The sequence below is a fragment of the Notamacropus eugenii genome, chromosome 4 (assembly GCF_028372415.1).
Source record: "Notamacropus eugenii isolate mMacEug1 chromosome 4, mMacEug1.pri_v2, whole genome shotgun sequence".
NCBI classification, from domain to species: domain Eukaryota; kingdom Metazoa; phylum Chordata; class Mammalia; order Diprotodontia; family Macropodidae; genus Notamacropus; species Notamacropus eugenii.
Genome location: NC_092875.1, coordinates 612,863 through 636,923, shown reverse-complemented (window position 1 = coordinate 636,923; position 24,061 = coordinate 612,863). Strand labels below are relative to the sequence as shown.

Below are 24,061 nucleotides of genomic sequence, written 5' to 3'. Positions count from 1 at the left end.
TTTTTACAATGAGCCCTTATCTCATTTTGCATCATAGAACCCACATAAGAGAGGGAAAATCTTATGACTGTAATCATTGCGGAAAGGCTTTTAGAGAGAAGAGACATCTTAATAAACATCAGAGAATCCACACTGGAGAGAACCTTTATGACTGTAATCAATATGGAAAGGCTTTTACACAGTGGACTACTCTTATGGTACATCAGAGTATCCACACTGGAGAGAAACCTTATGAACGTAAGCAACATGGAGAAGCTTTTTACCTGAGTTCAACTTGATTTTCCTTGTGACAGTTAGTCCTTGTGGTCTTGAGTTCACCAATGCACTCTCTCCTGAAAGAAGGCTTTAGGTTATAATATCTATAGAAAACAATACCATTATCATTGTAATATCTGTTGATGACAATACCATTGTCAACAAATTTCATTTGATTGTCTAGAGGCCATCATGACAGTCTCAGCTGATTTGTTTTCAGTCATGTCAATCATATCTGACTCTTTGTGACCTCATTGGGAGGTAGGGGGCTGTTTCTTGGCATCAGTACTAGATTAGTTTGTTATTTCCTTCTCCAGTTCATTTTATAAATGAGGAAACTGAGACAACAGGGTTAAGTGACTTGGCCAGGTTCTCACACCTGGTAAGTATCTGGCTAGATTTCAGCGTGTGAAGTTGAGTGTTCCCCTTTCCAAGTTCTGTACATCATGTAACCAAGTAGTTGCCCTTAGTCTCACCTTTAAGTTTATGAAAAATTTCTTGTAGTTGTTGATTCATTCAATTGTGTCCAATTCTTTATGACCCCATGGACCATAACAGGCCAGGCCCATCTATCCTGCACTATCTCTCAAGGTCTGTCCAAATTCATGTTCATTGTTTCCATGACACTATCCATCTCATTCTCTGCATTCCCCTTCTCCATTTTCCTTCCATCTTTTCCATCATCAGGGGCTTTCCTAAAGAATCCCATGTTCTCATTATGTGACCAAAGTCTTTCAGTTCTTTCTCAGGAAATAAATAGGATTTTTTATCCTAAGTCCTTTGGAGTTGTCTTGGATTGTTGTATTGCTGAGGAGAGCTAAGTCATTCTCAGTTAATTATTGTTACAATGTTGCTGTTCCTGTGTCCAGTGTTCTCCTGGTTCTGCTCATCTCACTTTGCGTCAGCTCCTATAAGACTTCACAGGCTTTTCTGAGAGCATCCTGTGCATCATTTCATATAATATGATGATATTCCATTACAACAGCTTGTTCAGCCATTCCCCAGTGGCTGAGCATCCCCTCAGTTTCTAAGTCTTTGCCTCCTCTAACAGAGTTGTTATAAGTATTTTGTACATTTAGGTCCTTCTCCTTTTTGTTTTTGTTTTTTCTTTCTTTGGGATACAGACCTAGTAGTGGTATTGCTGGGTCAAAGAGCAGGGATGGCTTTGTAAGTCCTTTGGACATGGTTCAATTTACAACATCACCAATATCAGTTTTCCCACGTCTCCTGCAGCATTTACCATTGTCATTTTTTTCTCCTATTAGCCAATCGAATACGCTTGAGGCAGCATTGCAGAATTGTTTGGATTTGCATTTCTCCCATCAATAGTAGTCTGCAGCCTTTGCTCACGTGGCTATAGATAGCTTTGATTACTTCATCTGAAAACTGTATCTTCATATTTTTGATCATTTGTCAATTGAGCAGTAGCTCTTATTTTTATAACATTGATGCATTTATCTATTTGAGAGATGAAGCTCTTTTCAGAGAAATTTGTTTCAAAAATTTTTTTACAGTTATGTTTGCTAATTATTTCCTTCTATCCTATTCCCCCCCTCCCCCTTTATTCAATTATCTCTCTCCTTTCATTCTGATACTCCTTCAAAACTGTTTTGCTTCTGACTATAGGCTCTCCCTTCCAATCTGCCCTCCTTTCTATGAAAACCACTCACTTCCCTTATCTGCTTTCACTCCTACTTTTCTGTAGGGTAAAATACAGCTCTTCCCAAGTCAGTTGTATGTGATTCCCTTCTGGAGCCAGTTTTGATGAGAATAAGGTTCAAGTCTTCCCTGTCCCTTCCCCCATCTTCTCTTCCACTCTAAAATCTCTGTCATGGCTCTTTTATGTGAGAGCCTTTCCCTTTCTCTCAGTACATTCCTTTTCCTCATCCCTTAATTTTATATTTTTCAATATTGTCCCATCGTACTCCACTCATATCTGTGCATTCTGTCCATATATACTCCTTGTTAATGTCCCCATAATGAGAAAGTTCTTAACAGTTACAAATATCATCTTCTCATGTAAGAATGTAAATAATTTAACCTTCAAAGTAAAAAGGACAGAGCAGAGAACTGAAGGAAATTTATGAGGAAGCAAAGAAAAGATGAATGGCTCTCAACACAATGCTTAGTATATATTGTATAGACTTTTGTATATATTGCTGCATATTTCGAATCCCCTCTCATTCTGCTGTGCACATGGCAATGCTTTTTTTCTTTTCTTATTTTGTATTATTTTCATTTTAATATTTAAGTTTGTTTCTTTTTTCTTTTCTTACTTTAAGTTTAAAATTTACAATAAAAAAAATTGAATTCCTTATCAAATTTCTCTTTCCTGGTTATCTTTCTATGCTTCTCTTGAGTCTTGTATTTGAAAGTCAGATTTTCTCTTCAGCTCTAGTCTTTTTGAAGAAATGCTTATCTATTTTTTCTCTCCTGAAGGATTATACTCACCTTTGCCAAGTAGGTGATTTGTGCTTGCAATTCTGGCTTTTTTCCCCTCTGATTCAGGGAGTGCTAAAATACATAACAAACCACAAGTGGGTTGGACTATGATATAATCCTTCTGAGGTCTTGAGATTCTGTTCCCATGGCTCCTGTGGGAACAGTTCTTGTCTCAAGTGTCAGGGCTCGTGATAACTCTGTGGGACATAGAATGTGTGTTGGGAATAGGAGTACAAGGAACAGGGAGCATGACCATGTCTGAGACCTGGTGTGATGGATGTTAATGCTCAGGTGCCTGGGAAATGAGGGGAGTGAACACCTGGTACACTTTGCCAGATTATCAGATCGTCCACAGAGCAAAGCAATTTCAGGGCCCAGCCTGCTTGCCAGGCCTTAGTTCTAGGAAACTATATCTTCAAAACATTTTTCCATATCCCCCTTTTGTCCAAAGGCAAGTATATGCCACAGGATGCTAGCCATGGGGCTAGTTTCTTGAGCGGACCTATCAGGGAAGTATGTCCCAGGTAATTTATTGCTAGCCGTTGTTTGAAAAGTTGGGGTATGGGTGTCAAGAAGGTCGGAGTGAGAAAGTGCCAACACATTCTTGAATTAGGGCCTTGGTGGTTGGGTATATAACAAAAAGGGGGAGGAAAATACTAGTACAGTAGACTCAGCCCTCGTCCAGAATCGTGGGACAGCTGTCACATGTGGATATAGCTGCTTCTAGGTCTGTCCACTCAGGAGCAGGGGCTTTCTTCAGATGATCCAACTTCCTAGCTGCACGGGGCTATATTTAAACAATGCAATAAAGTTTTTCTCTCAATTCTCATAATTGCATGATTATTTTCAGTCAGGTACAGACCAAATTCCTTAGGGGGCTCAAAATGGACTGGTTCTGAGAGGGAAGATTTACATGTCACCAAGGAAACCAAGAAAAGTTTAAAACATTAACATCTTTATTCTCAGGAGGATTCTGAAGGAGGTTTTGCTTCTCTGGTTCCAAATCTAGAGGTTCCTAGATAATTCTGACTTAATACAGTTTAGTACAATCACTTAAATTTGGTTCTCTATTTTTACAGCTTCAGAGAATTTCAGTTTATATGTCATTTGTGGTTTCTATCCTTACCTATATCCTGTAACTGATATAAGAATCTTTTGAAAATTCATGAGGATCTAACTGAAAATGAATTCCTTGTTCCTTTAAGGTTATCAGACCAATACTTCCAAAAATGGGAAAATAATTTAGCATTCTGTACTATTTTCAATACAATTTTTGTGTAAAATCTAAATTAATCATTAACTAATAAATCTTTAATCCAATTTTAAGAACTTATTACTAAAACTTATTACTAAACTTAAAATTAAAATTCCAAGCCTGAATTTCCATGATAGATAAATGTTGGAAGCCAGTCACACACATCTGCACATAGCTATTTCTTTAGTTCTTGTTGGTTTCTCAAAATTTATTATTCCCTTCAATTGAGAAAAAGCCCAATTGTGTAACAGCATCCAGATGAAAAAAAGTGTTTTGCCTAACAAGGTTTCTGTTACTATTTTCTCACAAGTTTTACAATATAAGAGGATTTTAGAAATACAATGCAATGTGGAAATACAGTAATAAGGGAAACTATAAACCTCAGTTCCATCTCCAAATAATCACATACAAAAATCATTGATCTTATTACTTTTGGCATTTTAAAACCACTTTCAAGTTCTCAGGTATGGAACAATTACATTAAGTTGGAGAAATAACAATAATGTAGTGCTTGGCATATGCCATTTACTTGTAAGCATTTAACAGTCATTATATCACTTTGATCTCACCACAACCATCATTATTTTCTCTTTACAAATTAGAAAATTGGGCAAATAGAGATAATTTGCCTAAAATTACACAAATAATAAGTTACTACAGCCTTAACAGAGAAGGGTAGACTCACCAAGAGCAGAGACTGTCTCCCCCACCTCATATTGTTATGTTAGATGCTGTCAGGGGCACCGGAACCCTCCCAGGCTGCTCAGGAACTGTGGAGGAATGGCCCAGCCCCAGAGACACTGAATGACTGAGCTCTGTGAGTGTGTGGCACAGGGCACTGCCAAGGTCCTAGAGTGACTGGTGCCAGGACCTTCCCATTGGTGGTAGTTCCAGGTTGCAGGACAAAGTGAATGCTGGCCATGGGTCTGACATGCACCCCCCAAACTGCAGGTGCTGCAAGGGCTGGAGCCACTTGCAGCTTCTAGGGCAGTGTGATCAGGATGTCCTCGAGGGCCATGCTGCAGCATGCCTGGGGTACAGGACCATTGGGACCTCTTCTAGTGTGGGGCCCACACTGTGGCTGCTACCCCCTCTCTACTAGGTGGATCAGAAAATTTCCTGCCAGTTGTCCAGCCTTCTCTTTCTTCGATTCCTGTATTTGGGAATATGATCTAGGACTACAGAGGTTAACAGAATGGAAGGGCCTGGGTCTCCGAACTGAGAAGGAGGGTTAACGAGGGTGAACGAAGGTTCAAACCATTTCCCTTTTGTTCTTCACTTTCTCTAGTCTGGGATTGCTGCCAAAACTAGCTTTCCCTCATCGCCCTAGAATAATGAAACATAAGCTTGCCAATTCTTTTTAAAAGCCTTTATGATATTTATTCCTTGTTTTTGTCCTTAAAACAAATGCCATAGTGGCACATGGAAACTTACCGAAATGTCTTAGAATAGAGACAATTTCTGGAACAACCCCAAAGCCTCAGGAGTTCTTTCCTGCAACCTTAAAATGACTAACCATCAAACTCCTTAATAATGAATCCCAGACCCTCCAGAATCTGCTAAGATGCTTTTAGCAGTCAGGCTATCTAACTTTATCTTTGTGGGTCCAGCTTGGCCAGTGTTGTGACAACAGGAAAAAAATGGGTCTTACAGTCTTTTCCTCTTTTCTTACAACCTAATGTCCTAAGTGAGACAATTCCTGCTTATTGAGGCAACAGCTTCAGCTCTTCATTAATCTTCCCAGTGTTCTCTCTAGCTACAGTTCTTGGAAGTTTTTCTGGCTGGTTGTATTTTATATCTTTCAAGGCAACAGAGTCTGGATCATAACAAATATTCTGTGTCTTATCAAAATGCACAGATACAGACAAAAGGATAAGACATGCACCACAAAGCTTGCATTTGCATAAAAGGCCTTACCAGAGTCATTCAGGACAAACCAATGGGTCAGGAAAGAGGTGCCCTGGAGTTTTTCCTCAATCAAGGGTGAACCAATAATGGAGCAGGAGTGAGAGCAACAAAATTGACAGAAGAGGTGGGGCAGTTTCTGGAGAAATTCCAGTGGTGTCTAGTCTGTCCCTGTGGTACTGGAGAGCTCAAGGCTTCACCTCCACATCCTCCCCCCGCCCCCCACCTTAAGACCACTGCCACTAATAAACGTTAATAGAATGATGAATGCAGTCCAGAGTGAACCAGTCTCTTACCTGGAAATGGCTGGAGCTGAAACAGAGCAGACCAGAGTCAGATGTGTCAGAAATCAAGAGTTTGTTTAATTAGTTTCAAAGTGAGGAAAACACTTGCAGGTGGAAGTCTTCCTGAGTAGGAGCATTTAACATGTGGGGTTATAGATAGGGCTTATATATATAATGAACCAGAAGTGGGCAGAACTATGATATAATCATTCTAAGATGTTGAGTTACTGTTCCCATGGGTTCTGTGGGAACTCTTCTTGTCTCATGTCTTAGGGGCTGTGATTACTCTAAGGGGAATAGAATGAGAGTTCTGTGATGGGAACAGGAGTACAAGAAACAGGGAGTGTGACCATGTCAGAGACGTAATGGATATTAACTCAGGTCCCTGGGAAAAAGGGGGAGGGAACCCTGGTGCAATACACTTTGGCAGATTGTGAGATCATCCAAAGGGCAAAGAATTATTGTTATGCCAAGCTCTGTGCATTCTGCTTACTGGGCCCTACCTCTGGGAAACAGGGTGTCTCCAAATATTTTGACATATTATAAAATGGGGCATGAAAAGAACTAGTCTGTAGGAAGCAAGTAGGGGCTGGGGGACTGTCATGTTGGAAACTTACTCTCATTTGGGTTGAAAAAGAAACAACATGTACATGTGTAAGGGTGTAGAAGTTTTCTGAACATGTAGAGAGGTGAGAAAATTGGGGGACAGGGTCAGGAGAGACTTTGGAGGGATGTGTGGTTGGCATTTAGGAGGGAGGGAGAGAGGACAGGGGGACTTTTTTCAACCTCGTGAATTGAAATGTGAGGGTGGTTGGAGGGAATGGGGGGACTCTGAAGGCTGGGAGAATTGGAGAAGGAGAAGATGAAGAGAAAGCTAAAGGATAAAAAGAGAGGCTAAGAAAGAAAATAGCGAGTAAAAGATTAGATGGAAAGAAATTCACAGATAGTAATTGTAAGTTTGAATGTGAATGGGATGTTGACAACAACTCTCTGTGGTGACAAAGACCTGAAAATTGCAGGGATCCCCGTCATTTGGGGAAAAGCTGAATTGCTTCTGATGACGTGCTGCTTTCCTCTAAGAAATGATGAAGTCAATGACGTTAGAAAGGCAGGGAAAGACTTGCACAAAGTGATTAAGAGCAAAGTCAGCAGAACTAAGAGAACATTGTGAAAAGAAACGGCAATACTGTGTTCACAACAACTTTGCCATTTTGACTATTATAAAGACACAAATTAAAAATAAAGGACGTATTAAAGAGAGCTGCTATCTGCATCCAGAGAAAGGAGTGATAAATAGGAGAAAGAGAATAATTTTATTTATATATGCCTTTTTTATACCATTAGGTAGCCATCTCTAGGGCTAGGGTGGGGGAAGGAAGGAAAAAAAGAAATTTCCAAGATAAGTTTGTTGAGTATTTGGAGGGAATAGGAAGTTGTACATGGCAGATTTGCAGTTTCATGTGCAATCACCTTTTAGGGTTAGAGTTAGGGCTAGAATCAATTCTAACCCTAACCCTAAATGTACTCTTATGTATATTATGCCTGGAACCTGCTCTCCCCAGGTAAGGACACTTCCTCTGATAAGACTGAGTCTGCAATCATCCCCTGGTATGCCGGCTTTTGAGCATTTTTCAGTTATTAGAGAGAACAGTGTTGGCCTCCTGTCCTGCCTCCTGATGTTGGTGACCCAAAAATCATGGTGATGAAGGAAGGGTTCCCCTGATGGACATGAGGTAGAGCAGAACCACTGTGTGAACAAAGCAGCCCTTCCTTGGGAGACAAGTGGCCTTGTTATCTCTATTTACAAAACTTCCCATGGTTGCTCCTGCTCTGCCAGCCTGGAAGGGAAGGCTAAAGGAACTCAGTTCCATATCAGAGGCCCCTAGGCTGCTGGCCACAAGCTCTCTACAGATCAATGAAGTGCTCAGGTCCTGAGGACAGCACTCTCATCAGAGTGATGGTTTCCAGTTCAGAGACCAACAGGTTGGACATGAGGGAGCCATTCAAGAGGCCTTATGGGAAGTTTCTATGTTCTTTCATCAAGGCAAGTCAGAGGGGTCTTGCTTTGCCAGAAAAGGCAAACCTTGATAGAAAGAAAGGTTTCTAATGAAATTCATTTGGATGCTACTGAGGACCCAAGCCCACTTCTTCTTCCTTGTCACAGAATTGATCAGAGAATCCTGAGTTGGAAAGTCCTTCAGAGACCATCTGGGCCAGACTCATAAATGTAGAGGCATCTCTTTCAAGTCATTTCTTCTTGAAGACCAGGTAAGAAGGCATCCCCTTATTAGGTTCATCATGCCAGGCTGAAACCTGCCTCTTGTAGCTTACTTATATTCACTGATTCTAAGTTGTTCCTCTGGATTCAAGCAGAACAAGTGTGATTCATCTTAGACATGACAGACTTTCAGGTATTTGAAGAATATTTCATGCTGCCCACCACATTTTCTCTTGAGGGTAAGTAGCCTCACTTCTTTCAACTGATCCTCACTTGACATGGTCTCCTATCTATCATATTCATTGTCCTTCTTTGGATGTGTTCCGACTTGTCAGTATTACTTGTTGATTATCTCCAATGTATCATAAATAATAGATAGTAATAGATATCTTGTTTGTCCATATTTATTTGTCTGGAGATAGCTGCCAAAAGTGTACCAAGTTGGAGCATAAATTACTTTGTGAAATCTTATAATTGTGTAATTTGTTTTTGCTAACAATGGTGGTATGGATGAGGGCTGGAATGGGGGGTGAGACCCCCACAAAGATTAGGGTACCAGGGTCAGGCTGCCTGGAAGGAATTCGCATTGGTGAGGTCAAGGTAAAGATTTATTACACCTTTCAGCAGGCAAGAGTTCTTAGGGAACTTGCAACCTTAGAGGGGTACAGGTAAAGTTTATGTAGGATACTCTATAGTGAAGCGTGTGCCAAATATGCTGACTAGGTGTTTTGGGGTAGGATTAGGGAGTAATTAAGGAGTGGTTAGTTCCTAAAGTTCTTGGTATCTACTGCACAGGTATTTTACCCAAAATTCATCAGGAAAGAGCCCAAGGAGGGGGCTATATGGAGGTGTGGTTTTAGGCCTGAAAAGTCACTAAACCAATGGTCAAGGCTGACTCAAAAATACCAGGTTGCTGTTGTTGATGTCTTGTTAGGCAAGATAAATGTAAGGGAGTATAGGTACGTCCAAGTCTAGGATACGTAGGATTGTTCAGTGAGTAGTAAATGTCGTTATGACCCAGTGCACAGTCCATTCAATTAGTACACAGCGGGTTCAGACTAATAAGTTCTATAGGTGCAACTGGCTGCTGTAACAGGAAGGGAGCTGATGGTTGTTGGTGGGGCGGTCTGTGTCCTTGGGCTGGGGAGAACCTTCCTAGAATAGTGTTTTGAGGCTAGGGAGAAATGTAATTTTAGAGAGAAATGTGATTTTAGAATTGGGACCCAAGCACCGCATCAGAACCATAATTTGAGCACCCTAAAAATCTGTCAGTTCTGGGTACTTTTATGGATTAGTTAGAAATGGGGGAATGTCTTGACCTGTGTCTTGCCACCGGACTCTGAGAACTCTGGAGGAGAAGGTTGGTCACTTTGTACAGTTCTGCCTCACTTTAATTCAGTTCACTTGCAAAGGACAAAGCACAACAATCTATGGGTGAAGAAGCACATGAGTTCAAAAGGGCAGTGTTCCTCTCTCAGTTAAAGGCAAAAACTCAGTTTTCTTATTAGTCCCTTTTAATTGAAAAAAAAAAAACAACACTGAGTTAAGTTTAAAAGTGCAGTGCTCTCAAGACAATTTACTTCAAAAGGAATCATTATCTCAGTACCAGTTGTAACTCACTTTGTGTCAAGGAAACTTGTTACCTTCTATACCTTTAAGTCTCCTGATTCAATTCTGGGTCATCTGTTGTAGTCTCTACCAGGCAGATGCCATTCCTGGAAATTTTGTCTCCAGGTGTCTTTGTACAATTAAAGGAAATTTGTTATCTATCTTTAGTTATTTCTGTGGGATCCAGGTGGAAAGTATCAGCAGTTTCAGGATGAACTGAGGGGCTGTTTCCAGTCCTCATTTCAGACTTTCAGACAATCATATTCTTCCTGCTCCCATGATGCTTTAACCTTTTATATTGTTTTCCAACCTACCACCTTGTGTTCTTTGTTCCATCCTTAATCTGGGGGAGGTGGGGCTGCCTTTCATGTCTCTGAGCTTGATGGGGAAGCCATTTTTCATTTTCATTAGTAAATTAATGTTAATCAATAAACCCCTAGTGCTCAGAGCTCTGTACCTCGGTTGACCTGATTTTCTTGTGACAATTGGTCTTTGTGGTCTTGAGACCACCAATGCACTGTCTCCTGAAGGAAGGTTTTTGCTTATAGAATCTATGTATGAAAAGCATCATCATCAAATTAGAACTGATTGTCTTGTGGCCATCATGACCATCTAGGCTGATTTGTTATTCAGTCATCTCAGGCTTGTCTCTCTGACCCCCTGACCCTAGCATACCATGACAGTCTATCCTCCTCTATCTCTCAAATTCTGTCCAAGTTTATGTTTATTTTTTTCCATGACACAATCCATCTCATCCTCTGCTTTCCCCTTCTCCTTTTTCCATCTTTCCCAACATCTGGGTCTTTCATAATGAATTCCATCTTCTCATTATGTGGCCAAAGTATTTCAGCTTCAGTGTTGGACCCTCCTGTGAATGGGATGAATTCATTTCTTTAGGTATTGCCTGATTTCACCTTTGTGCTGTGCAAAGGACTCTCAAAAGTCTTCTCCAGCACCACAATTTTAAAGAGTTGATTCTTTGGCACTCAGTGTTCCTTATACTACGGAAAGACCTATCTCTGTGATTCTATGGACTTTTGTAGGCAAGGAGATGTCCCTGCTTTGTAGTGTGCTGTTCAGATCTGCCACTGCTTTTCTTTGAAAGAGGAGGCATCTTTCAGCTTCATGGATGCAGTCACCATCTGCAGTGATCTTTGAGCCCAAGGATGTAAAATGCTGCTTCCATGTCTTCTCCCTCTGTTTGCCAGGAAGTCATGGGACAAGTGGTGAAGATTTTAGAATATATACATGGATGAATATGTACGTGTGTGTGGGTGCATGTGAAGCTTCAAAATAGCTCTTTAAAATTATTTTGAACATATCTTTATGTTGTGCAATAAAGCATTTTTATAACATAGAACAATAAAAAGATGATTATACACGAAACTGCAAATCTATTATGCACAACTTGCTATTCCTTTGAAATATACAACAAAATTTTCATACAATTTTTTTTCTTCCCTCAGCCTCCAACCTAGAAATGGCTACCATTAGGCACAAATAGGTGTGTATATTTTATTCTATATATGCTGCTATTTATCACTTTTTTTCTCAAGATGCAGATATCATTATTCTGCATATGTCCTTTATAGCTAATTTAGGTATTTATAATAGACAAAATAACTTGTTCACTCAAAGTCATTCTGCAAACAATATTGATGTTACTGTATACAGTGTTCTCTTGGTTTTGCTCCTTTCAGTCTTCCATATTTCATGCAAATGTTCCATGTTTTTGCAAGTTCTTGAGTTCATCATTTCAAATAGCACAGTAGTGTTCCATTGCAATCATATACCACAATTTGTTCAAATGTTTTGATGGCCATCCATGCAATTTTCACTACTTTGCCAACCTAGATCTACTATAAACATTTTAGAACATGCAGACTCCTTTCCTTTTCCCATAATAACATTTGGAAATAGAACAAGTATCAGTATGCCCAAAGGGCATGATTACAAATTGCCCTCCAAAAGGTTGAATCATTTTACAATTCCACCAACAATGAATTAATGTTCTAATTTTTCCACATTTTCTGCAACATTGGTCATTTCCCTCTTCTATCATTTTATCAAATCTGGTAGTTTGAAGTTGATATCTCAAGTTTGTTGTAATCTGCATTTCTCTAGTCAAAAATGATTTAGAGCATTTTTATATGACTATAAATTGTTTCGATTTCTTCATTGGAAAATTTCCTGTTCTTATCCTTTACCATTTATCAGTTGGGAAACGACTCATCTTAGGGATCTGAGAAAGTTCTAATTGCTATTTGTGGATTTCCCTCCACCTTATTTTTATTCATTGTTTTCCTTCTCAACATCTCTTTCTACCCTGTCCCAACTACCTTATCTTTTCCTTTTACCATCCCTTTCCTTGTTTTACCTCCCTCTAATGCACCTTATAGAATAATACTTATTCTATACATGTTTGCAAAAATTCTTCTCCAACCCTATCCCTAGTTTGCTCATCTTTCTGGATGTTCTGTAGACTTGGGAACTTCATCTGATGTATATGTTTTTTCCTCATCCAATCAGAAGAGAGTAAGTTTCCAACATCACTACTCCTCCAACACCTCTTTTCTCTGTATTAGTTCTTCCTTCCATGCCCTATTTTTATTAGAGAATTGCTTCTTTTTACCTTTTCCTAGACAATTTTGTTTTTTAGAATCATCCCATCATACACAAGTTAGTCACAATCTTACTTTCCAATTAACTTAGTAATGGCAACAATTTTGAGAATACTATTACTACTAATAATATTTTCATTTATTGTAAGTAAACAATTCCAATTTCCAATTCCGGGAAATGGAGTCCAGAAATGCCTCTGGGATAAACTCCCTGAAGAGGAGGTTTAAGGGACCAATGACCAGCAGCGTCGCCTGGTAAGGGGGCGGGGAGAGCTCCTGAAGCCTAAGCTCCGGCCCTGAAAGAAGGGGATGGTCACAGAGCTCAGGTGGGTCTGTGTGCCCGTCCTTTCCCGCAGGACCTCGGGCTGGGAGGCCCCCCTGGTGCCCGCTGTTCTGGTTTCTGCTGTCCGATGGGCTTCTCCTGCCGAGCTCCTGCCCAGGCAGCTCCTCTGGTGCCTCCGGACTGCCCTGCCTCATGTCCCATGCCAGGATTCTGAATTCCGGACTGCATTTTGTCTTCCAGCTTCCCCTGATCGTTCCCTGGTGTCCCCATTCAAGAGCCCTCCCCCTCCTCAACCTTCCCTAGCTTCCTTCTCTCAAGCGGTTAGTCTGTTGTCTAGATAATATGTGTGTGAGTCAGGGAGAGGGGAGGCAGGGAGGGCAGAGGATCATGTGGAGGGAGGGCTCTGAGAAGCCACTGAGGCTCCGACTGGTCTCATCCAATCTGGAATCCCAAGCCCCCTCTGCCTCCTGGGTGTCAGGGAGAATGGGTGAAGGGGCAGGAGAGGAGTCAGAGAGGGAGGGAAGTAGTTTTCCTTTTCAGACCATGTCCATTTCCAAGCCTGACCCTCCCTGCTTCCTCCTTCCCTCTGTAGGGTGGACTCTCTCCCCGGAGGGTGGAACCTGTGGGGCCTCACCCTTGTGAATTCCTGTAGGTCAGCCTGTTGCCCAGAAAGAGAAGAGTAAGATCTCTGGGATCCTTCCCCCTGCCCAGCTTAGTCTGCAGAGGACCAAGGCCTGGCCCCAATAGGGAGCCTGGAGCCAGAGGGAATGGCCCCTGGGAGCCACTGCCCCTCTCCCCAGGTGAGTGCAATCTGTGCCGAGACATCACTCCATGAGGTCATTGCCATAGACATAGAGCATGGTCTATGAAGCTGCCAGTATGGTCCTCATGGAGACTTCTGTACAGAAATAGTCATGAAATTGAATAAGGTATGTTGACCCGAAAACTTTGTTAAAGAAAAGGCAACAGGCTAAATGCATACATTTTATGATTTAATTAATTAATTGATCAATTCCCTATTAAAGAAAATGGTAACATAATGCATTTTGGAGCCAGAAATATTCTGGCTACCGATACAAAGAATTGGGCAGCCTTAAATCTGTTTTAGGACAAAGAAGTGTTCTGTGTCCTTCAGATTTATGATCTCCATGAGTGATTAACTAGACCATTAAAAAGGAATTTCTTAACTGCCTAGGTTGTAAATACAATAAGATAACAGAGTTTGACAAAGTTTCACATAGAAATTACGACCCAAGATGTCTGTGTTTTCTTTACCATTAACATGCCATAACATAGTATATATGTCTACGAATATTAAGATATGGAAAACGTCCCATTGTTCAAGATAGTGTCTTAGGTTAAAGGTCTCTTAAGAAATGTTAAGTCAGCCCTGGCAGGCTTTTGTTGACATAGGAAGAGGCATTCTCTGAGTTTGCTTCAGAGAGAATGAAGAGATTATTCCAAAATTTTATATTAAACATTATCAGGTAGTAACAACACTGCCTTGCTCTCTGCTGCTCTGGGTTAAACTGATTCCCTTTCTCTTTGGCATATGGAGCACAAATGTTGCAGCATATGTTGCTGCCCTTCCCTGTTTCCAGGCCTATTATGGGGCCCTTCTATTGGACTCTCTATTCCTATGTGACTTATACAAAGTATGGATTGATACAGTGCTTATCCTTTGACCTAGTCTTTGGGGATTGACTAGATGAGTACATTAAGATTATTACACACACACACACACACACACACACACACACACACAGAGCACAGACTGAATTGAATAAGATAGGATCATATCTTAAAAAAATGAAATTAAGCGGTGAGAGAGAAATATATCGGGAGGAGAAAGGGAGAAATGGAATGGGGCAAATTATCTCTCATAAAAGAGGCAAAGTGGAGGGAAAAAGAAGGGACGTGAGAGAAAAACATGAAGTTTACTCTCATTACATTTGACTAAAGGAAGGAATAAAATGCATACTCATTTTGGTATGAAAACCTATCTTACAATACAGGAAAGTGGGGGAGAAGGGGATAAACAGGGTGGGGGGGAGGATGGAAGGGAGGGCAATGGGAGGAGGGAGCAATTTGAAGTCAGCACTCTTGGGGAGGGACAGGATCAAAAGAGAGAAGAGAAGCAATGGGGGGCAGGATAGGATGGAGGGAAATATAGTTAGTCTTACACAACACAACTATTATGGAAGTCATTTGCAAAACTACACAGATATGGCCTGTATTGAATTGCTTGCCTTCCAAAGGGAATGGGTGGGGAGGGAGGGATGAAGAGAAGTTGGAACTCAAAGTATTAGGAACAACTGTCGAGTACTGTTCTTGCTACTAGGAAATAAGAAATACAGGTAAAGGGGTATAGAAAGTTATCTGGCCCTACAGGACAAAAGAGAAGATGGGGACAAGGGAAGGGAGGGATGATAGAAGAGAGGGCAGATTGGTGATAGGGGCAATTAGAATGCTCGGTGTTTTGGGGTGGGGGGAGGGGACAAATGGGGAGAAAATTTAGAACCCAAAATTTTGTGAAAATGAATGTTAAAAGTTAAATAAATTAATAAAAAAATAAACTACACGTAGAAAAAAAAGATTATTACAACAGTCATTACCCCTTATAGAATCATGAAGAACTGACTAATGCTGTTTGAGTAGGGGTCCTCAATGAATCATGTCTCTCCAAGTCTCAAATCTGGCCAGCCTTTCTTCATTTGGTCTACCAGTCAACCTCTTAACTCATTCTCTTGACTCTTATTCTACCAAGTTTCTACACTTCCTCATGTGTGTTTAGGTCATTGTCATAAAGAAATTGGCAGCATTTTTCTGATGAATTAACTCAAACAAAACCCAACTTAATTGAATATTGCTTTTTTTTTAATGAGTGAAGAACCCCTCCCCCCCATCCTTGTTCTCATTCCGTCATGTTCAAGGCTTTATATGCCATTTGGGGTTTTTCTTGACAAAAATATTGGAATTGTTTGCCATTTCCTTCTCCAGTTCATTTTGCAAATGAAGAAACTGAGGCAAGCAGAGTTAAGTGACTTGTCCAGGGACATACAGCTTGTAACTTTCTAAGGCCAGATCTGAATTTAGGAAGATGGTATCTTCCTGATACCTAACCCAGTGTTCTATCCATTATGTCACCTAGCTTGCCCTTCTCCATCATAGTTACTTTTATTTCTAGGTAATTAATTTTATGATTAAGGAATGTACATTCTAGACAAATGAAAGAAATCAGAAAGGAAAGGAATAAGATATTTTGGCTATGACACATCATCTCCAGAGTAAGTTCAAGCTCTCAGTGTAACAACAGATGACACCTTCACTTGGCTGGGGACCATCTCTTACAGTAAACCAATTCCAGTAAATAGCTCTTTAGAATCCTCTTCTGGATAAGATTTTATTTCAGCCTTTAATTTTGTTCTCTTTTAAGTGTTCACATTAAATGCATTTCCCCAGAATGCCATGGAACTGCCAGTTTCACACAGATGTTTCACAGAATTTTCTTTAGAATATATCACTTACTAGTTAGAAATTATTAAGGAAAAGTACCGTAAAGTTCTAGAACAAGAGGTAAAGTAGAAATAGAAAAAATGTACCATTCACCATCCGAAAGAGAATCCAAGAGGAAAACTTACATGAATGTCATAGTCAAGTCTCAGAGCTCCCCGGTTAAAGAGAAAATATTGCAAATAACAAGAAAAAAATTATTTCATTATTTGGAAAATCTAATTAGGATTTCATAAGAACTAGCTGATTCTACTCTAAAAGACTGAAAGTTGGCGACATCATATTTCAAAGTACAAAAGAGCTATGGTCTCATCCAGGAATAAATTCCCTAGCAAAGTAGAATATAATCCTCGGTGGGAAAAAATAAAAGACTGTTTGATGAATTGAAAGACTTTCAGGTTTGGGAAAAAACAAGAGGAGAACTCATTGGAAAATTCTATATAAAATATCCAGAAGAAATGTTGTTGTTGTTGTGTTCATCCTCTGCTGCATGAAGAAGACCATACCATCAGAGACATGATGACATGATTTGCACTTGACTTTGTTTTGAGTGAGGGAGGGCTGTGCAGGCCACCAGCCTCATTTCTCCTCCCGAGCCATCTGAATCCAGTGACCAGATATTTATCAGGATGACTGGAAATGGCCCAGCATGCAACGGGAGACCTTGGCCCCTTTAGGTCAAGGTCTTTGCAGGTAGTCACTTAAGGTGAGTTAATGCCCATTCAGTGAATAGGTCTTTTAAAGAAGTAATCAGGCGATGGCCCCTTTAATGAGGCAAAGAAAAATAACTGCATCAGGCTGGGAGGAAAACAGCAACAGTTATTATTGATAATCACTGTTAAGCCAAGAGGGTCCAGAAAATAGCCCTTAAGTGGAGCTTAGGCAGGGTCCTATTGTTATCCAATCTATGGACTTCAGAGTGCAGTAAGGTTTAAGGTTTTAGGAAGGGAAGGGAAGGGAAAGAAAGGGAAGGGAAGAAAAGGAAAGGGAAGGGAAGGAAAGGAAAGGAAAGAATTTTCATTGGAAATTTCATCCTAAAAAATCCAGAATAAATATAAGGACAATATTAAAGACTGATTATTAGGCCCCCATTAAGGTCAAACTGTTTACTTTTTATTTATGCATTCTTAAAACTCTCATTTTTACTACAATAGTTTGAAAGAAAAGTAGTGGCTGAATTGTGTATGATGGGGTGATGATAAAAAACAAAACTGTGTAGGAAAAGTCAAAAGGGAGAAATGATATTGGAAAAAGGGAGTGTGAAAAGAAGAACTCAGAGAGGGGAAACAAGTAAGGCTGGAGGGTTGGGAGTGTTGGAGCCTTACTCTCATCTGGGCTGTAAAAAGTAAACAATGTGTGCATGTGAAAGAGTGTAGAAGTCTTCTGAACATGTAGAAAGGTGAGAAAATTGGGGAACAGGGTCAGGGTGGGACTCTTCAGAGGCGTGTGTACACTGGGATTCAGGAGGGTCAGGAAGAGGATGACTTTTGGAGTCCTTATGGATTTAAATTGGGGGAAGGAAATGGGGGACTCTTGGAGGGCTAGATAAATTTGAGGGGTAGGAGGGTGGGGGGAGAAGATAAAGTAAAAACGATAAGGTAAAAAGGGCAGAAAAGAAAAGCATAAGTAAGAATAAGATGGAAGGAAACTCACAGACAGTGATTATCACTGAGTATGATTGATATGTTTAAAGCAACTCCCTCTGTGGAGACAGAACTGGACACTGCAGCTGGTGATGATTTGGGGAAAGGCTGAACAGGTTGTGCTTTGCGGTTGTGACAGGATGCTGCTGTGCTGTAAGAAAGGATGAGCTCCATGGTGTTAGAAAGGCATGGAAAGACTGCCAAAGGGACTAAGGGTAAAGTAGGCAGAACCAAGAGAACACTGTATACAGTAACAGCAACACTGTGGTCTGAAGAGTTTGAGCACATAAGTCATTTTGAGTATTCTAAAGAAACAAATTAAAAATAAAGGACATGCAAGAAGTAACACTATCGGCATCCAGAGAAAGAAGTGACAGAGTGGTATGTGTGGAATAATTTTACATGTATATATGTGTACATATACATATACATGTATACACACACATGTGCATATTTTAAAAAGTAAAACCCAGCTCCTAATCCTAAGGTGTTCAAATTCTCATGGAGGAGATAACAGGTAAATCATTGTGTATATGTAAGATCTAGTTGTTGTATAAAGTATTGGCATACATTCATATGCATATGTGTACGTAGACTTATGTATTTACATATAATATATAAATTTGGTCTACAGCTTCCCCTTCCTCTGATCCATAAGTTCTCTGTTTTGGTCTGTGTGGCCTTTGGATTAATGTAAATCTTCTTATAACTCCGTTCAATATGAAAGGAAATAAATTCTAGACTTTAAGGTAAATATACACACAAGAGATAAAAAAAGGATATTTTTAAAAAGAATATGTCACTTGTATCAGTTCTGATGAAGAAGATATTTCCCATCACCCTCTCTCATACTACCCCACAGAGCCAACTACCTCTCTGATAGAACACAAATTTGCTCCCTGATTCCACAGGAGGAACATTTCAGGGGAAAATATTTCTCAGCTTTAATTTAATCGATCATATAAAAACTTTTTTAAAAATTCAGTTGGGCTCTTAATGACTGTGCATTTAGGAGTTGACTCTGGCTCTCATAAAGGGTCTGACCTTTGGGAAAATCCCTTCTCTGTGCTTTAGTTTTGTTCTGTTTAATGACAGCAGGACTATTAAAATCTGGAATTCCTTCAACTCTACATTCTGTGACTTTTAATGATTTAGGGGCTGGTGACATTCAAGGACGTGGCTGTGGACTTCACCCAGGAGGAGTGGGGCCTCTTGGACCATGCTTAGAAGGAGCCATACAAGGCAGTCATGCTGGAGAATGCCTGGAACCTGCTCTCCCTGGATAAGTACACTTCCTCTGGTAATGCTGAGTCTGCCATCAAAGGGATGTCTTCATCCTCTGGTGTGCAGGGTTTGGTGTATTTATCAGTTATTAGAGAGAACAGTGTTGGTCTCCTGTCCTGCTGCCTGGTGTTTCCTCTAGAAAGTTTTTGCTTTCTGGGATAGGAACCTGAGGGTTTTCTTGTTGCTCCTGAAGCCTCCCACCTCTAGGCAGCTTCAAATTAGTGTGGAAGGATCTGAGACACGGAACCAACTTCAGGGTCATTTGGTCTGACCTCCACCTGGACAGGAATTGTGTCTGCCAAGTCTCTGAAAGCTGCCCAGGTGGCTTCTCCTTACAAGCCCATCCTCTCTGGGATGGGTTGAGGATCCAGAATATTTTTCTTACCAAGCATTAGTTTGTAGCCCAAGGCTTCTACTTATCCATTTTTTAGTGAGTTTGTCCTTGATCTGCCTTCCTATTGCCCTCAAATTCCAGCAGAGATGGTGGGAAGGGAAGGGAAGGGAAGGGAGGGAGCATTTATTTTCACCTACGGTTTACCAGGGCCTTCCTTACAATGTTATGTCACTCCATCTTCACAATAATCTTCCAAGTTAGAGGATATTATTCTCCCCATTTGACAGTTGACGAAACTGAGGCAAATGGAGGTTATGTGACTTCTCCTGTGGCACACAGCTAGTAACTATCTGAGGCTGGATTTAGATGCTGGCATGCCTCACTCTAGGCCCAGGGCACTCCCCAGTGCACCATCAGCTGCCTGTCAATTCTAGAGTATGGAAAGTGTGCCATGAGTCCATCCTTCTATGAAGAAGGCGCATCAAGACCAAATTTTCTGATTGCAGCCTGATTCTATGACCTTCCCCCTCACCTCTCCCCAAAGCTCAGAAAAGAAATGCTATGAAATTGTCCTTCAGGACTCCTGGGAACCACCCTGGGATCCTTGCTTACATGTCCCTGGCTTTGCCAGGAATAGCAGACTGGGCAAGAAATGGAATGTGGGCAACCTAGGGTTCATTGAGTATACCAGTAGGAGAATCTCACCTTATCAGGCAAAAATGACCCAAATGAGCAGTACACAAGGTTTCTATAGGTTTCAGGGAGAGAGAAAAAGCATACAGAGGCAGTGTGAATTGTGATTGGTCAAGGCTTCTGTTTCTGGGACTTCAGGTCGGTCTTGCACAATAAGCCTTTGTAGAATTTAATTTTTATTTAACTGTTCTATTAATGATTAATTATGTTAATGTGATTTGTATATTTAGTTTTTCCACCTTATTTTATTCATTTGTTTATTATTAAATTTATAAAATTAATATAAATTAATTGCATGTAATTTCATTAATTCAAATTCAGTTTTTTTAATTAGGAGTCTCAACAAGAATGGAACTTTACAGGATGGGGGTGGCAGAGGTCTGGCTCTTTCTCAGAACAGGTTCTACAACAGGATAATGTGGTACATTCTGTTTTGGGTTACTTACATGACAAGCACTAAAGGGGGAGAAGAGACTCAGGTATGTGAACTTAATGGAGTGGATCTCAAAATGGAGCAACTCTGGGTCTGAATGCGTTTCCCTACGGAGATCTGAATGCCAAGTTTCTTTCCATGCTCATCCCTGACTCCCTATGCCCAGGGCTGCCAGTTCCCAGAGAAGATGTGATCTCTTATTTTGAGCAAAGGGAAGCACCATGGATGCTGGAGCAAGAAGGCCTGAGGAGCTGCTGTCCAGGTGAGTGAGATGAAAGCTGGTGTACTGGATGTGGGATTACAAGAGGCTGCTTTGTGTTGTGGTGATGCAAGTGCTCAATTTGGGAGCAGGAAGGCCTGACCTGGAATTTTTTTCAGAGATTTCTCAGCAGTGGCTTCATGGATCAGTCAATGAACCACTAAGCCTCAGTTTCTCCCTCTGTAATGAGAGGGTTTTGGACTCCATGGCCTTTCACTTTCCTTCTAGGTATAAATCTATGATCCACACAAAACTCATTGTTTGGAATTTAGGGACACGAACATGCAAAAAGTGATTAGGCTCTCCTATATAAACTCTTTCCTAGACTTTCTCCAAGTTAACAAATTTCTAAGTGCCTCCTCTGTTCCAGACCCCGTACAAAATACTGAGAAAATAATTCAAGAGACGTCCCCTGCTCCAATGGAGCTCACAGTCTGGTGGATCAGAGAGCACAACAACAGCTATGTAGAATTCCACTGTGGACAGGAGAAATTGGAGCTGGTCTAGAGAGGGAGGGCCCTAAATTTCAGAAGGACTGGGAAAGGCTTGTTGTGGGAGGTGGACTCTAGTTGGGGATTCAGGGAAGCCAGGGAGAACATTCTAACCAACAGGGATGGCAAGAAAAACCCACAGAGTCCAGAGGTGGAAGGTCCTGTCCTTGGAACAGAAAGGCCCAAACAAATGGATTTCAGCATATATAGGAGCTAAGGGGAGGCCAGAAAAGTGAAAGAAGACTGGAAGAGTAGGTAAGGGGTAGGGAATGAAGTGCCTTCACAGCCTTAGAAAGGGTTTTATATTTTATACTTTTGCTGGGGAGCCACTGGAGGTTGTTGAATACACGGTGACATGATCACGTCAGAGCTTAAGGAAGAAGAACTTGATAACTAGATGGATGATTGACTGGACTGGGGAAAGAATGGAGGCAGATGGACCAGTCAGCAGGTTCTGATAGTGTGTCAGGTATGGATTGAAATTGGTCTGAACCAAGAAAGTGACAATATTGAGATGGAATCAAGAAGACTTTGCAACAGATTGAACATGTGTGTGTCAGGAATGTGAATGTGTGAGAGTTGATGAGGAGTGCATGGCATTTCATTTCTGAGCCTGAACTCTTGGGATGATTTCTCGTATAGCATATGATAGAGGTAGAACTGAGAGAATAATGTTGTTCAGATCTAGAGAGGGAAATATCAATTAAAGGGGGACACTGATAGTGTCAAAGCATGCAGAGAAGTCAAGGATTATGATTACGAAATGGTCCTTGAATTTTAGCAATTTCGAGATTGTTGATAATTTTAAAATATGTGTTTCACTTGAACACTAAAACTGGAAGGTATCATTCAGAGAAATTTTTTTTCTTTTCACTCCTAATAAATATCCAAATTAACTATAAAGACAAATGAAGAAAGATGCTATCCACATAGACAGAAGGAATTAATAAATGGAGATATGTGTAGAATAATTTTGCATAGATGTTCCTATTTGTGTCTAATGGTGGCTATGTCTTGGGCAGTTTGGAGGGAAAGAAAAAGAAAGAAAGAAAACAAGAGAATTTCAAAGAAAACCAGGGAAAGGAGCTGGAGACCCCAAATGGAAATGGCCATCTCCAGCTGTTTAGCCATAAAATGGAAGAAAGGTATTGGACACCATGTCATGGGGATGCATGGATCAACTGAGTGTTTTAAGTATTTGAGAGAAATTATTTCGTTTGTGGTAATAGGGAAATGGTCACTAACATGAGATAGAGGAGAAGAAGGAGTTTCTAGAGGAGGAATATATGGAGGTAGATGAAGGGGTAGGGTGAGATCATTTGCATATGTGGGGGTTTTCTGTAGCATGCAGAAGAATAATATGGGAGTCAAAAAGAAGACTCCTGATTTATGTGAGATTAGCAGGACAAGAAAACCATTGATAAATGTCCAGGTTTTTTTCAGTGGTTGTGAATGGGTTAGGATTGGAAACAAGCCATGATGGACGGTTGGAAACAAGCCATGATGGACGGTTAGAAACAAGTGAAAAGCTTTGGAAGAGCTGTTGTGTCAAGTGGCCCAGGAGGTAGGGAGATGTCAAAGGATTGCCTTGCTTCACTGAGGGCCCAGCTGAGATTACACAGCCTAAATTGGTATTGGATCTGGCAGCATGGTTTCATGTTTTCTCTCTGTAAAGTTAGCTGCACATGAGGAGGAGGAGAGATGTCTGTTGCCTTTTCTGCAGTCTTCCAAGGCTAAACTTTTCATAAATCATCAAGCCAAGTTCCTTTCCTAATCTCTGATTAATCTCTGTCCCGATTCTTGGACAATCTTTGGCCACATTGACCACATATAGGTGACCCCATCAGGTGAGGGTGCTGGAAGTTAGGGACACACAAGTGTCCCATAGCAGGAGAATCTCCAGGAGCCTAGAAAGAAGCCTCTGTAATCTTCAATACTGGTTCAGACCTGACTAAGGTGACTGCTTACAGGTGATTGACTACAAGAAAGGGACAGAAGGAGGTCTGAGGCCTGAATGTGCATTGAACAAGTTGGGGAAAGATCAGAATGCAGGAAGTAGAGGCTGGGGACTGCTGTCAGCCCTGGACCCAGTCAGGGAATCAATAGGCACTGATTAAGTGCCTACTGCTTTAAGCACTGTGCTAAGCCATGAGGATAAAAAAGGAAGGCAGGATATAAAGAGGCCAGTCTCTGCTGAGCTCACAAAGCTCAGAATCTCATTTACAAACAAATGCTGATACAGGGAATGCATTGTTTTGGAATGGAAATATATTATGTTCAACAAGAAAATATGCAAATCAAAGGATTGAGAACAGTAATGGTCTAGGGAGAGCAGAATTTGGGAGGAAACAGTGAAAATCAAACTAAAGTGATGGGTAGCATTTGTACCACAGCTATTTACTATGTGTCCTGCAGCGTACAAATATTGTCTCATTTTATCCTCATAAGAACTCTAGCAATTGGATTCTGTAATGGTGCCCATTTTACAGATTTAAAAAAACTGAGGCAAGCACAGGTCTTGTGAACTCCTTAGTGTCACA

The 24,061-nt window shown here is 40.7% G+C and overlaps 2 protein-coding genes across 8 annotated transcripts in view; one reads left to right on the top strand and one right to left on the bottom strand.

The window, feature by feature from the left end:
• The window catches only part of LOC140502772 (zinc finger protein 569-like), a 33,441-nt gene extending 31,657 nt beyond the window's left edge, over positions 1 to 1,784 (bottom strand). For all 3 annotated transcript variants that reach the window (XR_011966562.1, XM_072606770.1, XM_072606767.1), the window contains exon 1: positions 264 to 1,784. The gene's annotated coding sequence lies outside the window, so the exon portion shown is untranslated. The remainder of the gene's footprint in view (positions 1 to 263) is intronic.
• The window catches only part of LOC140502753 (uncharacterized), a 49,164-nt gene that overhangs the window by 4,027 nt on the left and 21,076 nt on the right, over positions 1 to 24,061 (top strand). For 2 of the 5 annotated variants that reach the window (XM_072606733.1, XM_072606731.1), the window contains exons 2-4: positions 8,306 to 8,409; positions 19,183 to 19,327; positions 20,938 to 21,033. In XM_072606733.1, the coding sequence (XP_072462834.1) occupies positions 19,276 to 19,327; positions 20,938 to 21,033 (148 nt within the window). In that variant the 5' untranslated portion in view covers positions 8,306 to 8,409; positions 19,183 to 19,275. Of the gene's footprint in view, positions 1 to 8,305; positions 8,410 to 11,433; positions 13,672 to 19,182; positions 19,328 to 20,792; positions 21,034 to 24,061 lie in introns of all 5 variants that reach the window. The other 3 variants (XM_072606732.1, XM_072606735.1, XM_072606734.1) reach the window with 3 other exon arrangements.